Source organism: Bos indicus, chromosome 18 (assembly GCF_029378745.1).
Source record: "Bos indicus isolate NIAB-ARS_2022 breed Sahiwal x Tharparkar chromosome 18, NIAB-ARS_B.indTharparkar_mat_pri_1.0, whole genome shotgun sequence".
Lineage (NCBI taxonomy): Eukaryota > Metazoa > Chordata > Mammalia > Artiodactyla > Bovidae > Bos > Bos indicus.
The window spans coordinates 48,997,361-49,012,824 of NC_091777.1; the positions used below are offsets into that span (position 1 = coordinate 48,997,361).

The window sequence follows — 15,464 nt, forward strand, 5'->3', positions numbered from 1 at the left end:
CCCAGGTTGACCATGGAGGGGCTGCTCTGCACCTACTTGTCCTAGATGGGGAGCCAGGCCCACCAGTGGCCATGACACCCCATCCTGCCCGTCTGTGGCTCAGGGCTCAGTGGAGCAGTGTTTTCCCAAAAGGATGATGGAGCTTGGTGGAATGGCTGGAAGAAGGACTTTGGTTCTTGTCTTCTTTGAAGAAAGAATTCAGTGAAGAGACCAAGAATAATGAAAAAGATAAAAGTGTTTATTAGGAACAAAGCACTTATAGCAGAGCAACAGGGATTGAGCACAATAGGGGCGGATTAGGTTGCTTGAATAGGGACAGTTATTAGGGTTGTTTTTTTTTTCTGGCCAGTCATCTCCATATATGGTCCTGGTATGGGCACGCATCTCTCAACCAAGATTGGATTCCAGCCTGTGTCTTCTCCCTCCTTTTGTCCTTGCCCTAGACGGAAGGCCTTCTCTGTGCATGCATTGAGTTGGGAAACCCATAAGAATGCAGTGAATCAGGGCCCACTGCTCCTGCTGGTATCCTATCTTGGAGCATCAGCAGGAGACCAGCTGCAGCTGCTCAGCCTGGGGCCTGATCCTCTGTCTCAGATCCCTCCTGAGAGACGTGGACCCCCCAAATCTTATTGGGAGGATGATGGACAGTGGTCTATCTTCTGTAGCTTCTTCAGGCTGACATTGGGCTTATACACCCTACCTAATTGGGGCCATGGAACACTCTTGTCAAGGGGCCCCAGCACAGCTTCTGCTGTTTGGTTTGGTTTGGAGAGTCAGGATTGGTTTCAGAGAATCACTGGAATCCCTCTATCACCATCATCTTGAATTGCTGTAACCTGGAAAAAGCAAACTTAACAAGCAGATTAAAAAGACAAGCGTTGAAAATCACTCTGTGAACAGGCCTTTGCTCTACCCCTCAGATAAGGGGCTGTCCAAGGCCCCTCTTAACCCTAACATGGCCCAGAGGGAATCCAGAAAGTCTCCCCCGGAGTGGTGTAGGATGCTCAGGAAGAGCTAGAAAGGCATGTGAGATCAAACGCTGTTCTAACTGGCAAGTGAGAGGCACAGTGAAGTTATGGGTTCAAGGTTTCCCACTGACACCAGTTACGGAGCAAATTTAGAGGAAAGAAGCCCATTTTGAGAAATCAGGATGGAATAAATGGCTCCGGTATTGATTAAAAAATTGATCTTCTGGACTTCTCTGCTGGTCCAGTGGTTAAGAATCTGCCTGCCAATGCATGGGACATGGGGTTCGATCCCTAGTCTGGGAAGATTCCACATGCCAGGGGGCAGCTAAGCCCATGGGTCACAACTTCTGAAGCACAGGCACCCTACAGCCTGTGCTCTGCAACAAGAGAAGCCACTGCAGTGAGAAGCCCACACACCACAACTAGAGAAAGCCCACGTGCAGCAACAAAGACCCGGTGCAGCCAAAAATAAATAAATAAAATAAACAAAAAACCCAAACTCCTTTAGAACAATTTTTAAAATTAATCTTATCTGCTCTGTTACGGACCACCCAGGGAGAATTCCCTGGTGATCCATTGTTTAAGACTTTCCACTTCCAATGCAGGGGACTCAGGTTCCATCCCTGTTCAGGGAAATAATTTCCTGTATTCTGTGCAAAAAAAAAGAAAAGGACCATGCAGGATTCCTCGATGGAGATAGACATCTCCTTGGGGGAAGAAGGGAGCTGCTGGAATCCCTGGGGGCACCTTAGCTGTTCAGCACGGCCATTTCAGGAGCAGAAGCCCCCTCCTTTCCCATCTGGGACTGAGGTCACTCCCTTCTCCAGAGCCTGGTCTCTTTGCAGGCTGAGAATGGCCCGGGGGGCTCCTGGCATCCACAGGCCTGGTGGCAAGTTGACTTACATTTGAAGCATTCCCCCTTGTTGGTTTTACCTCCAGATGGATGGGTGAATCTTCCTGAACACTGGGTTGTCCTGAGGTTGCAAAACATGGCTGACAGCAACTGCTATCAGTTGAGCTTGAACCCTGGCCTGCCTTTTCTCAAACTGAGCTCTTTCCTCCTCTTCCTCAGTTTGATCTTGATCATTAAGTACACCAAGGCCATAAAGAAGGCTGAGCACCGAAGAACTGATGCTTTCAAATTATGGTGCTGGAGAAGACTCTTGAAAGTCCCTTGGACTGCAAGGAGATCAAACCAGTCCACCCTAAGGGAAATCAACCCTGAATACTCATTGGAAGGACTGATGTTGAAGCTGAAGCTTCAATACTTTGGCCACATGATGTGAACTCATTGAAAAAGACCTTGATGCTGGGAAAGATTGAAGGCAGGAGGAAAAGGAGAAGACAGAGAATGAGATGGTTGGATAGTACCACCAATTCAATGGACATCAACTTGGGTGAAATCCGGGAGATAATGAGGGACGGCAGGCGGGGGCGGGGGCCTGGCACGCTGCAGTCCATGGGGTTGCAAAGAGTCAGACACAACTGAGTGACTGAACAACAACAAAATTGCCTAGGAGGGGATTTCCCTCCTAAGTGGTCCAGTGGCTGAGACTACACTCCCAGTGCAGGGCACGCGGGTTTGATCCCTGGTCAGGGAACTAGATCCCACATTCTGCAACTAAAGATCCTGCAACCAAAGATTTTTAAAGTAAATAAGTATTTTTTAAAGTCTATTAGGAGAAAGACTGAAGCGACTTAGTAGCAGCAGCAGCAGCAGGAGAAAGACACATGTACTTTGACTGTGTCTTCACCATTTGCCACTTCCTTAAGAGGACATATTTTCCCTGATCCGGGGTGATAGGAAGTCCCACTCTAGGTCACCCCAGCAGGACTAATCTTCTCATCCTGGGGTACCAGTCGTTGTAAACAAGCATAGGGGACTGGAGATCGGTCAGTGGAATACAAACTTATAGGAGTAGGAGGGGCTCAGTTTCCTTCCTGAGAGTTGGTGGGTGTGGTTAAAGAGGATTGTCTAAAATGGAGGAGAAAACATATGGGAGAAAAAAAGTACATGTGGAAGAGCACACAGGTAAACCCAGAGTGAGCTGCACGCAATAGCGGCAGTTCTGTTGCTCAGTTGTGTCCGACTCTTTTGTGACCCCATGAACTGTAGCCCACCAGGCTCCTCTTTCCATGGGATTTCTCAGGCAAAAATACTGGAGTGGGTTGCCATTTTCTTCTCTAGAGGATCTTCCCGAGCCAGGGATCAAACCTGCGTCTCCTGCATTGCAGGCAGATTCTTTACCACTGAGCCACCAGAGAAGACCAGGGGCAACTTAAGTTGCTCATATAGGGGCAGTTTTCCAGGTTGTTTTTCTAGCCCAAGATCCTCATATTTTATCCTGGAGTGGGCCCCCATCACTCAGCCAAGATGGCATCCAGCTGGCATCGTCTCCTTCCTTTGTCCTTCCTCTAAACTGAGGGCCTTCTCCGCACTTGTATCAGGCCAGGAAATCCACAAGAATGCACAGAATCAGGACCCAGTGCTCCTGTTGGGACCCCATCTCAAAGCATTAACAGGAGACCAGCTGCAGCGCCTCAGCCTGGGGCTTATCTATCCTCCCATCTTAGAGCTGTTGAGACAAATGGGAAAAATTGGCTTCAAGTGGCCAAAATTCACCAGTTTTCATCCCAGAAGCCTGTCCACTCTCAGCAGACAGGGGGGTCTCCTGCCCTAACAGAGCCTCATCTTCTCTGTGACACTAGATGAGCTTCAGCCCTCTGGGATCTTTCCCTCCAGATGGACCAAAAGATACTGTCTGTGTCCTGGTTGTATGCCCACCAAAGAGGGGTTATAAACAGGTTTTCTTCCTATAGAATTGCCAAGACCAAACCCTCACATGAGGCAGGTGGCAGGGTCAGAAGCCAGAGGCATGCGTGTGTGCTAAGTCACTTCAGTCGTGTCCAACTCCCTGCAACCCCATAGATGGTAGCCCACCAGGCTCCTCTGTCCATGGGATTCTCCAGGCAAGAATGCTGGATTGGGTTGCCACTTCCTACTTCAAGGGATCTTCCTGATCCAGGGATCAAACTGGTGTCTCTTACATCTCCTGCATTGGCAGGCTGGTTCTTTACCACTTTCGCCACCTGGGAAGCTCAGGAGCCAGAGGGCCTGGGTTCAAATCTCAGCTCTGCCACTTAGAACTGTGTGTTGTGAGCAAGTCACTTAACCTCTCTGTGCCTCAGTTTCCTCATCTCTGTAATGGGGGTGATAATAAGACTTACCTCTGAGTGTTGAGAAACAAACCAGTTGATGTGTGGGACATGTTCAGAACACTGCCTGACACATAGTTGGTGACCAATGAACCTTTGACGTCATGACTACATCCTGCAATCCCAACCATGGTCACCTATCACCACTGGCTCTGGAGATCATCTCTGCCATTTTCATGGTCACTTCCACCATTCCCTATCTGTTCTCTATCTTCTCACCCCACGAGGTCACAGCGCTCTCCCCTTTATTTGCTCCAAAGTATCACTAACAGTTGCTTGTGTTGTTCAGTTGCTCAGTCGTGTCCAACTCTTTTCGACCCCACGGACTGCAGCACACCAGGCTTTCCTGTCTATCACCGTCTCCCGGAGCTTGCGCAAACTCATATCCATTGAGTCAGTGATGCCATCCAACCATCTCATCTTTTGTTGTCCCCTTCTCCTCCTGCCCTTAAGCTTTTCCAGCATCAGAGTCTTTTCCGATGAGTCAGCTCTTTGAATTAGGGGTGGCCAAAGTACTGGAGCTTCAGCTTTAGCGTCAGTCCTAGGGGAAAGCTTTTAGTAAAACTTGACTGACATCTTGTTAACTGTTAGATGCCCTGGCCTCCTTCCCACTTCTTCCCTGGCCCCTCCTGAAAGGCCCCTCCAGGCTGCTGCTCTTCTTAGCTCCCCGCTGGCTGCCATGCTGCAGGGCTCACACCACCAAGAGTTCTTGTGATTACCACTCCCCAAATCTCTCCTTGAACCCAGAGTCAAATATGCTTTCCCCAGTCTAGCTAAGAAAAACAGACTGATGTTACTGTAGTGGCTGTTTGTGAACCCAGCACTCCTTACCTCTTTCTGGAATCAGTCACCTCATTATGTTTGGGGGACCCACGGGTCCCTTATTCTCAAGGCACATGGCTCTGGTTGGGCTGGCCCCTCCCACCTGTTCCAGGGAAATGCATGTGATTCAAGCCAGCCAATCAGAGCGCCTCGCCACCACCACCCCTACCCCGGCCGGGCCCGGCCCCGCCCACCCCCCACCCCCGGCCCCCACGTTACTTGTTTCAGTGCCTGGAAGTGAGGACAGGGCTTCTCTTTCCCTGAGGCCCCTAAGCAGGGGGGATGAAACCCCCGAGTGGCCCAGCTCTACCTTGGCCATGTTGTCAGGAGACCCTGCCTGAGAATGCGGACGCCGCTGAGTGAAGCAGAGCCAGAAATAAGATTTACTGGAGTATAGAACGCCTCCATCTGGGTGTGCTCAAAACCAGACTTTTACATTCACAGAGTCAATAATTCTCTCTTTCCCATTTTTATTTTATTTATTCTTTTGTCAACCAAATAAATAGCAACCAAATAAAACCTTCCTAATTCAGTTGACATGATCTCTGTAGCGGTGCACCAGCCAGAATGTCGATTAACTCATTTCCCTGTGGAGTAAGGAATCTGACACAGCCATGGAGTCAGGGGTCCGGTGCCAATTACCCAGTTTCTACCCCTGCTTCCTGACCTAACCAGCAAAGTAGAGTGTTCCTGTCTCATCAACTTAAGGATTCACTCGAGCCAAATTGAAAAAAATAACAAGGTTTTGCCTGTAATGCTATCATGTAAATGAAGACATCCCATAGAGAGCAGATATTTGTTATAAATAGGATAACAAGTGCTTACTATTTGCCGAGCACTTGCTGTGACTGTAATCCTCACACCAACCTTCAGAGATATCTCCACCACCTCTGGCAGCTATAGCAAACACCACAGACTATGGGCTCCTACAACAAATGGTTATTTCTCAGGTCTGGGGCCTGAGCATCCCAGATCAGAGTGTCAGTGTGGTCATGTTCTGCTGAGGGCTCTCTGTCAGGCTTGCACATGGCCACCTTCTTGATGTATCTTCCCAGACAGAAGAGAGCTCTGGGGTCTCTTCCTCTTCTTTTTTTTTTTTTTAATTTTAATTAAATTTTTTTTCTTTCATTTGGAAGATTTACAGTTTTTCGTTATGCTTATTTCTATGTCCCATTCCCCCCCACCCCCACCCCGCCTTGGCTGTTGCTTTGTGGCTTATGGGATTTTAACTCCCTAACCAGGGATTGAACCTGGGCCTCGGCTATGAGAGTGCTGAGTCCTCACCACTGGACCACCAGGGAATTCCCAAAGATTTCTTAAATAGGACACAAAGGCACACACCATGACAGAAAAAAAACAAAAACAAAAAAAAACCCCACACCTGATATTGCAGAACTCATCAATTAAATACTTCTGCTCTGAGAAAGGCATAAACAATGAAAAGACTTTAGGTTTTTGTTTTTAGTCTGTTTACCCAAAGAAGAATACATGTTACATATTCACAATACATATATTTGGCAAAGAACTATATCCAGAAAGTATAAAAAACTCATATATTAATAAGAAAGCAAACAATCCAATTAAAATTGGCAAAAGATTTGAATAAACAAGTCTCAGAATATACAAATGGCTGGCAAGCACATAAAAGGATGCTCAACGTGAGTAGTTACAGGAAAATGCAAAGATGCAAATTAAAACTACAATGAGACACAATACAGATCCACTTGAATGGCTGCTGCTGCTGCTGCTGCTGTTGAGTCACTTCAGTCGTGTCCGACTCTGTGCGACCCCATAGACGGCAGCCCACCAGGCTCCCTCGTCCCTGGGATTCTCCAGGCAAGAACACTGGAGTGGGTTGCCATTTCCTTCTCCAATGCATGAAAGTAGAAAGTGAAAGTGAAGTCGCTCAGTTGTGTCCGACTCTTTTCGACCCCATGGACTGCAGCCCACCAGGCTCCTCTGTCCATGGGATTTTCCAGGCAAGAGTACTGGAGTGGGGTGCCATTGCCTTCTCCGACTTGAATGGCTACAATTAAACAAACCAACAAACCTGGCCATACTACATGCTGATAAGGATGTGAGGTACCAGAGCTTTCATTCATGGCAAGTAAGCATGTAGCATGGTTCAAGTACACTGGAAAACAATTTGACAGTTTCTTAGAAGGCAAGCATACACTCATCATTTGACGCAGCATCTCAACTCCTAGGTATTTAATCAAAACATATGGACAGGTACTTCCCTGGTGGTCCAGTGATTAAGACTTTCCTTCCAATGCAGGGGATTCAAGTTGGATCCTTGGTCAAGAACCTAAAATCTCGCATGCCTTGTGGACAAAAAACCAAAACATAGAAGCAATATTGTAACAAATTGAATAAAGACTTTAAAATCTGTACACATTAAAAAAAATCTTAAAAAGAAAATACATCCACACAAAGATTTGTCCATACCACTCTAGTTCATAATCACTAACACTAGAAACAACTCAAAAATCCATCAACAGGTGAATAGGTAAAGTGCAGTGTGGTCATACAATGGTTACCATTCAGAATGAGTGGCTGCTACATGCAAACACATGAAAGAACTCCAAAAACAAGCTGACAGAAGTAGCCAGGCAGAAAAGAGCACATCCTACACTGTTATACCAAGTTTAGAGCAAGAAAAACCAGTTTATGCTGATAGTAAACACTTCAGTGGCTAGCAGTTGCTAAGAGCGCTTGAGAAGAGGTGATGGAAATATTCTGTGCCCTGACTGTGATGTTAGCCCCACAACCACATGCATTTGTCAAAACTCACGGCACTGTACATGCAGGGTGAATTTTATTGTATGAGCAATATACCTCACAGCTATACTCCAATAAAAAGTTTAAAAAAGAAAAATCAGACATACAAAAATCATTAATATGTATGTATTGTAAAAAAAATACACCTCAATAAAGCTGATATTAAAAATTGAAACAAGAAAAGAAATAAAACATGATTTCCCAGTGGTTTAGACCCCAAGCTGTGGAATCTCCTTCACCAGGTATTTAATCAAAACATATGGACAGGTATGGAGCAGCTCTGGTCCCTGCTCCACCATCTACATGATATGTAACCTTGATCAGGTCACTTCACTTCCTTGTGCATCAGATGTCTCATTTGCAAAATAGGAATAATAAGACTATACTACACTGCTGCTGCTGCTGCTGCTGCTGCTGCTGCTGCTAAGTCGCTTCAGTCATGTCCGATTCTGTGCGACCCCATGGACTGCAGCCTTCTAGGCTCCTCCGTCCATGGGATTTTCCAGGCAAGAGTACTGGAGTGGGTGTCATTGCTTTCTCCGATACTATACTCAGTTCAGTTCAGTAGCTCAGTCGTGTCCAACTCTTTGTGATCCCAGCACGCCAGGCCTCCCTGTCCATCACCAACTCCTGGAGTTCACTCAGACTCATGTCCATCAAGTCAGTGATGCCCTCCAGCCATCTCATCCTCTGTCGTCCCCTTCTCCTCCTGCTCCCAATCCTTCCCAGCATCAGAGTCTTTTCCAATGAGTCAACTCTTTGCATGAGGTGGCCAAAGTACTGGAGTTTCAGCTTTAGCATCATTCCTTCCAAAGAAATCCCAGGGCTGATCTCCTTCAGAATGGACTGGTTGGATCTCCTTGCAGTCCAAGGGACTCTCAAGTCTTCTCCAACACCACAGTTCAAAAGCATCAATTCTTCGGCGCTCAGCTTTCTTCACAGTCCAACTCTCACATCCATACTATACTACTCAGCCATAAAAAAGAACGAAATAAGGCGATTTGCAGCAATTTGGATGCAACTAGATTATAACTTGGATTGAAACTAGAGATTATCATACTAAACGAACGAAGTTAGAAAGAGAAAGACAAATACCAAATGATATCACTTATATGTGGAATCTGAAAGATGACGTATAGAATCACAGAAATAGAGAGTAGATTGGTGGTTGCCAAGGGGGAGGGGTTGGGGGAGGGATGGAGTGGGAGGTTGGGATTAGCAGATGTAAACTATTATATATAGGCTGGCTAATAGAGGATATATACAGGATAACAAGGTCTTACTGTGTCGTACAGAGAACTATATTCAATATCCTGTGAGAAATCATAAATGGAAAAGAATATTTTAAAAAGGAATCTGTATGTATATATGTATGTAAAGCTGAGTCACTTTGGTGTACAGCAGTGATTAACACAACACTGTAAATCAACTATACTTCATTTTGAAAAATAAATAATTTTTAAAATTAAAAAAATAAAAAATTATTGTCTTTCTATAAATGAAAAAAAATTATCTATCTCAGAGTGTCATTTTAAGGACTGAATGGTTAGCACAGTGACTAACAACACATAGTAGGGACTCAGGAAATATTAGCTAAATATGTATATAAATATATATATATTCCAACTTCCCCAGAATGTACAATGTAGATAAATTATTACAGAAAAATGCCTAGAAGGAAGTACACTAATATATCGAGTGGTTATTTCAGAGTGGTGAAATTGTGGGTGATTCAAAAAATCTTGTTAAAGATTGTACAGTAAATATGCATATATTTTCTAATCACAATGGAGTGTGTAAAAAAAGGTGAAAGCTTTGGGCTGATGTAAGTCCAAGGAAACTGAAAAACTAAAGTACAGTTTGCATGCAGGGGATGCTTTGACACCAGTAGACATCCATGGGGCCTCAAGTGGCCTAAGTTGTGCTACTCCTTACAATGGAGCCCTGGGGAGCCAGCAAAATGAAAGAAGAAAAGTCTCAGTATAGGGAAATGCAGCTGATTTGTGTGTGTTGACTATGTGTCCTGCTACTTTGCTGCATTCATTCATTAAGCTTTCAACAATAGGGTGAGGGGAACTTTGGGCTTCCCGGGTGGCTCAGCTGTAAAGAATTTGCCTGCAACGCAGGAGACACAGGAGATGTGGGTTCGATCCTGGGTCGGGAAGATTCCCTGGAGGAGGGCATGGCAGACCACTCCAGTATTCTTGCCTGGAGAATCCCATGGGCAGAGGAGCCTGGTGGGTTATGGCCCATTGGGGTCACAAACACTTGGACGCGACTGAAGCGACTTAGCACACACGCACGGGGAAAATTTTAGGGAATCCTACATATAAGATCATATCATATATATATGTTATAATTCATATATATATGTATTTCTTGACATGAAAAAAAAAGTTTTAAATACAATACAAACTTCAGTTTTTTCCTGAGCAATTTATGAATAAGTTACCAATATATTGCCTCTTTACCTCCAAATACTTTACTCTGTATTTTGTGCAAATAAGAACATTCTCCACTATCTATACGGTAAGGCAGAGATGAAACCAGTAAATTAACACAGATGAATCATTACCATCTACTGCTCAGAACCTAACCACGTTTGTGGTTGTGCCAGTAAAATGCCTTACTTTTCACTCTATTTTCTGAAATTTGTACCGTATTGGTATGTTATCTACAAACATTTTAAAATGTTCAATAACGATATGAAAACACATACATAAAATAAAAATTAATTCACTTAACAATGAGCCCTGGAGTTCCAGTGGATGCCAGACTGGTCTCCGCAGGGGACCCCTTATTCCACTGTCCCTGAGAAACATACTCAGAAAGGCTGGCCATGGGGATAGGTACCTGCAGTTGGAGGTTTGCAAAGTGCAGGATAAGTTCGGGTCATGAAAGGGCTCGAACTGGCGCCCGGGGTTGGTGGTCCCACAGGATTTTGCACCCCTCTTCAAGGTGCTTGTGTAAGTCGCTTCAGTCGTGTCCGACTCTTTGCGACCCTATGGAGCCTTCCAGGCTCCTCTGTCCATGAGATTCTCCAGGTAAGAATACTGGAGTGGGTGGCCGTTCCCTTCTCGAGGGGCTCTTCCCCGACCCAAGATTGCGATGTGGGCAGCGGCCAGGAGGGGGCAGCATGTCACTGGCTTCGCAAGGTACTAGGCTGAGAAACATCCCCCCAGGGGAGCGGCTCTGGACTTTTCCAACTCCTGGTATGCGGTGCACGCTCCCTCCAACCTCTCTCCATCAACTGCTTGAGACCATCCGCCGCTGCGAGCACCTCAGAGAGGGTGCGGGAGTCGGCGGGGGAGGGGGGCACTCCGTGGTATGGACTCCTCTCCCCACAGTGGCCAGAAAATCCCCACCTGGCACTCGGGGCTGACTTGGCTTCTAAGTTGTACCCCGCCCCTCGTTCCCCCTCCAGAATCCCTGGGGGAAGGGGCAGTTCAGGGCCATCAGGCGAGCCAAGGAGGAAGTGTGAGAACAGCGCCCTAGAGGGCAGCAGGGACACAGGAGCCGGCACTTCGCGTTCCGGACCCCGCCCGTGTGCGTCTGCCTCCGGGCGCGAACTGGCGGAGACTGTCCCATCTCGGGGACAGAAAAGTAGGCCGGCAACGCCCAGATCCCTTCCAAGCCTGAACCCGCCCCAGCGGAGGGCTGGAAAGCCTGGGGAGCCAGGAAGCGGGGGCAACTGCAGAGAGGCCGAGATTCACACATCATCTCCGCGAGACTGGGGTCTCCAAGGGACCTGTTTGCAGGCTGACCAACCGCTGGGGGGGTGGAGAGGGGGGGAGGTGGTGGTGGCTGTTATACCCTCAGAGGGGGCGCCAAGGGTGGGCTTAGTAGTAATTCGTGCTCAGACTCTTTGCAACCCCATGGGCCGTAGCCCGCCAGGCTCCTCAGTCCATGAGATTTCCCAGGCAAGAACACCGGAGGGGGTTGCCATTTCCTCCTCCAGATCTTCCAGACCCAGGGATCGAACCCATGTCTCCTGCATCTCCTGCACTGGCAGGTCGGTTCTTTACCACTGAGCCACCTGGGAAGCCCAAGGGAGGGCTTCAGTTCAGTTCAGTCGCTCAGTCGTGTCCAACTCTTTGAGACCCCATGGACTGCCGCACGCCAGACTTCCCTGTCCATCACCAACTCCCGGAGCCTACTCAAACTCATGTCCATCGCTTTGGTGAGGGCTTGGGCTCCTCCAGACTCCCTCAGTCAACTCCACCGCGTTATCACCTGGCTCCTCCGTAAAGTGCAGCAGGAAGGCGAGTCAAAGCCCCACCCCCACCCTCTCCAAGCCTCCAGGAATAGAAATTGCCCTCGGAGATTCAGGGTCGGACCCACCTGGGCCACTTTGTGACCATTAGCCATTGTCTTTACCTCTCTTCCCTGATAGTGCAGTTAAAGAATCCCCCTGCAATGCAGGAGACCCCGGTTCGATTCCTGGGTCAGGAAGATCCTCTGGAGAAGGAATAGACTACCCACTCCAGTATACTTGGGCTTCCCTTGTGGCTCAGCTGGTTAAGAATCGCCCACAATGCGGAAGACCTAGGTTCGATCCCTGGGTTGGGAAGATCCCCTGAAGAAGGGAAATGCTCCCCACTAGTATTCTGGCCTGGAGAATTCCATGGAATGTATAAGTACATGGGGTCGCAAAGAGTCGGACACAACTGAGCGACTTTAACTTCACCTCTCTGAACTTGCTGCTCTCGTCTATATGAAGGAGACACTGACACAAGACAGGCGCACAGATGAGGGACTAAAGACTTTATTTGCCATCCAAGACCCCTGCCCCGGGTCTCCGCCAGCCCTCCTGGGAAGGCTCAGAAGATCTTCACCAACTCCAGCTGCAGGTCCCCGCCCACCTCCAACGCGCGCACGCGCCCTGGCGGGATCCGGTACCGGAAGTGGTGGTACTCAGAGTCTGCGATGACCGCCTGCAGGGACGAGGAGACACTGCTTAAGGTTCCCCAGGCAACTGCGGGGTTATTCCCGGCTCGTGCCCACGCGGCGTGACCTAGGCACGCACGCAAGCCCCCACTGAGAAAGAGGTCTATTATTCAATGAAGCCCCTTGTCATGAGGATTAAATGAGTTCATTGTTGACACCTGAGTGCTTTTTAAGCTTTGGCAGTGATGCAGTTGCCAGAATTCCTGGATGCATCGCCTTCCTCGGACGCACAGAAAGTGAAGAACAGCCCGGGTAGTAGAAGGTCTTCAATGACCACCCCCGGCTGGGACTTATTCGGGGTCCTGTCTTCCAAGTCGTCCATTTCCCTGTCCCAGAACTGCTACCTCAGACGCCAGTGGACAGGGAACAGGATAGAGGATGTCCACATCTTCCGGCTGGACTCCCACCCTTTGAGCACTTGGCTCTCACTGTCTCGTCCTTGCTACCGACACACGCCTACCCTCTGACAGTAGTGCGCTTGCGCCAGGGGAGGTGAGGAACTGGGGAGGCCCTGCCCACCTTGGCCACGCCTTTGATCCCAACCTCTGCCAAGAGCCTTCCTGGCCTTGCCAAGGGAAGAGATGTGGGTGTTGGAGCCCGCCCTGTGGAAGAGACACACCTTGAAGCCTTCTTCAGTGGCAATGAGGAGCACGTCGAAGGGCTGCCCTCGCTGGAAGGGAATGCCTGAGCCCCGCTCCTCTGCGCCCCAGGTGCCGCGCTCCAGGGTGTTGAAGACCACCGTGGACTCGTCCAGGCGGGGGTTGAAATGCAGGGCGGCATCACTGCCTGGTTCCTCACCGCACAGCAGGTTCACGTAGAACCTGGAAGGTGGTGGAGAAGAACATTGGATAGAGGAGTTACCCTTTGCCAGAGCACATCCATATTTACAGGAACGTGAGAGCCACACACCAGGGAAAGAGGGGAGATGGACTGGAGACCATGGAGCCCAGATCCCAGGGCACCCAAAAACCAGTGGGAGACCTGGACACACATTCACCTAGACCAGGGCCTGGGTCCCCCTCATTTCCAGAGTCTGGGAGATGCCAAGGACTCATGGTCCTGAAGACCAGGGTGCTCCCACTTCCCAGAGGGCTGGGACAATACCAGGGACCCCCAAATTCCCAGGCACTGTAGATTCTCAGAAATCCTGAAGATCCCCACCCAGGAAGCCCTAGGATTGATTGCCTAGGCCTCCTACATGCTGCCCAGGGCACCTGTGATTCATAGGTTCTATTTCCAGAGTGGCTGTGCACTTGGACTTGTCATGAGATTGCCCTGGAACCCCCAGATTCTTTGATGTAGGGACCCCACCTGCACAGTCATGGGACAGATAAGTGAGGACGTCAGATTCCAGGAGGGCAGAAATAGCCTGGGGATTCCAAGATCCTGGTGGGCAAAGTTGGCCTGGGGCTTTGTTCTCTGGGCTGTAAAAGTGGGGTTCACTGAGCCTGGAAACCTCCCACCCATTACCGCTGAGGCTCGGGGGTCTCACCTGCCAGCCTTGTCGGGGACTAAACCACGAATTCTCAACACAGTGCCCACTCGGATGCCCTCGGGCAGCGAGGTCTTGTGGGGGACGTTCTGCAGCAGCCAGAGTGGATCAGGGAGGCAGAGGAGAGAGACAAGTGGGTCAGCTGTGTGGAGAACATGACCAGGACGCAGAGCAGCAGAATCAGAGAGAAGAAAGGGCACAGAGACACGGGAAAGAGAACCGGGGGTGCAGAGGAACACAGAGACTCAGCAGGAAGATACTCAGAGGGACAGAAAGATAGACAGTAAGGGGAACCAATGCGGGGAGGGGGGAGAGCGTGGGGATGGATTGGGTGAACCCAGAAACGGCAGCCCAGAACATTCTGGCACAACGGAACACCCGCTTTCTCCCTGAAACAGGAGCCCTCAGCCAAGCCCCAGCCCCTCCCCTCTGCCAGTGCAGCCTTGGGTCCAAACGCCTCAAGCCCCCACACTGCGAGCACTCACAAAGCTCCCGGCCATGGCTGGAACAGCGGGACGGCAGTGGCAGTGGGGGCGTGGCTGCTGGGACCTTAAATCAAAGCAGGGTGTGCCTGGCCCTGGTGACTCAGCCTTTCCACACCCACCACCCACACCTGGCACAGACCCTGGGGCCATGCTGGCCCAGCACCCTCTTTCTAGGGCCTCTGATGCCCCTGCCATCCTGAGGATTCCCAGGTGTACGGTCCCTCCCCTTTGAGCTAATAGTGATAGAGACAGTTAACAATAATAACCATACCAGCACAGCACACAGCGTGGAAGGCTTGTTGAGACACCATCCCTCCAGCCCTACCTTCCTGCTGCCTGGTGGAGAGAGAAGACTCTCACATCCATTCCATCATGGAAAATCTGAGTCCTGAGAGGCGAAGCTGTGAGCTCAAACTCTGCGCCCTCTCTCCCAGGTTAGGACCTGCTGCCTAGGGCTAAGGATGGGTCTCCCCTGAAATTCCAGTTGATGCTCCTGTAATATAATAATAACCATGGCAACAGGATAATGATAGGAAAGGCAGCTAAGAGGACAGGATATTCTGCCCAGTGGTCAAAGCTGTATCCTTGGTGCCTAGTGCAGTGCCTGGCACACAGTAAGTGCTCAGTAAATGTGGATGAAAGAAAGAAGGAAAGATAATGAGAAGTGCCACTGACAAAGCCTCGGGCTTGCCTAGCATGTGGGAGAGACCACTGATCTCTGACAGGCCACTGAGCCTAGGGCCCCTGATCACC

At 49.2% G+C, this 15,464-nt stretch overlaps 1 protein-coding gene and 1 non-coding gene across 2 annotated transcripts; both read right to left on the reverse strand.

Annotated features, from left to right (window-relative positions):
* Positions 1–6,235: 6,235 nt before the first annotated feature.
* Positions 6,236–6,307, reverse strand: TRNAE-CUC (transfer RNA glutamic acid (anticodon CUC)). The gene has a single exon. It is a non-coding gene; the product is annotated as a tRNA-Glu (tRNA).
* A 6,229-nt stretch (positions 6,308–12,536) lies between these two features.
* On the reverse strand, positions 12,537–14,824 carry LGALS7 (galectin 7). The gene is made up of 4 exons (XM_019978608.2): positions 14,712–14,824; positions 14,227–14,315; positions 13,354–13,555; positions 12,537–12,721 (listed from the first exon to the last, which is right to left on the reverse strand). The coding sequence occupies exons 1-4, from the start codon at positions 14,724–14,726 to the stop codon at positions 12,608–12,610; spliced, it is 420 nt and encodes a 139-aa protein (XP_019834167.2). The 5' UTR covers positions 14,727–14,824; the 3' UTR covers positions 12,537–12,607.
* Positions 14,825–15,464: the final 640 nt, after the last annotated feature.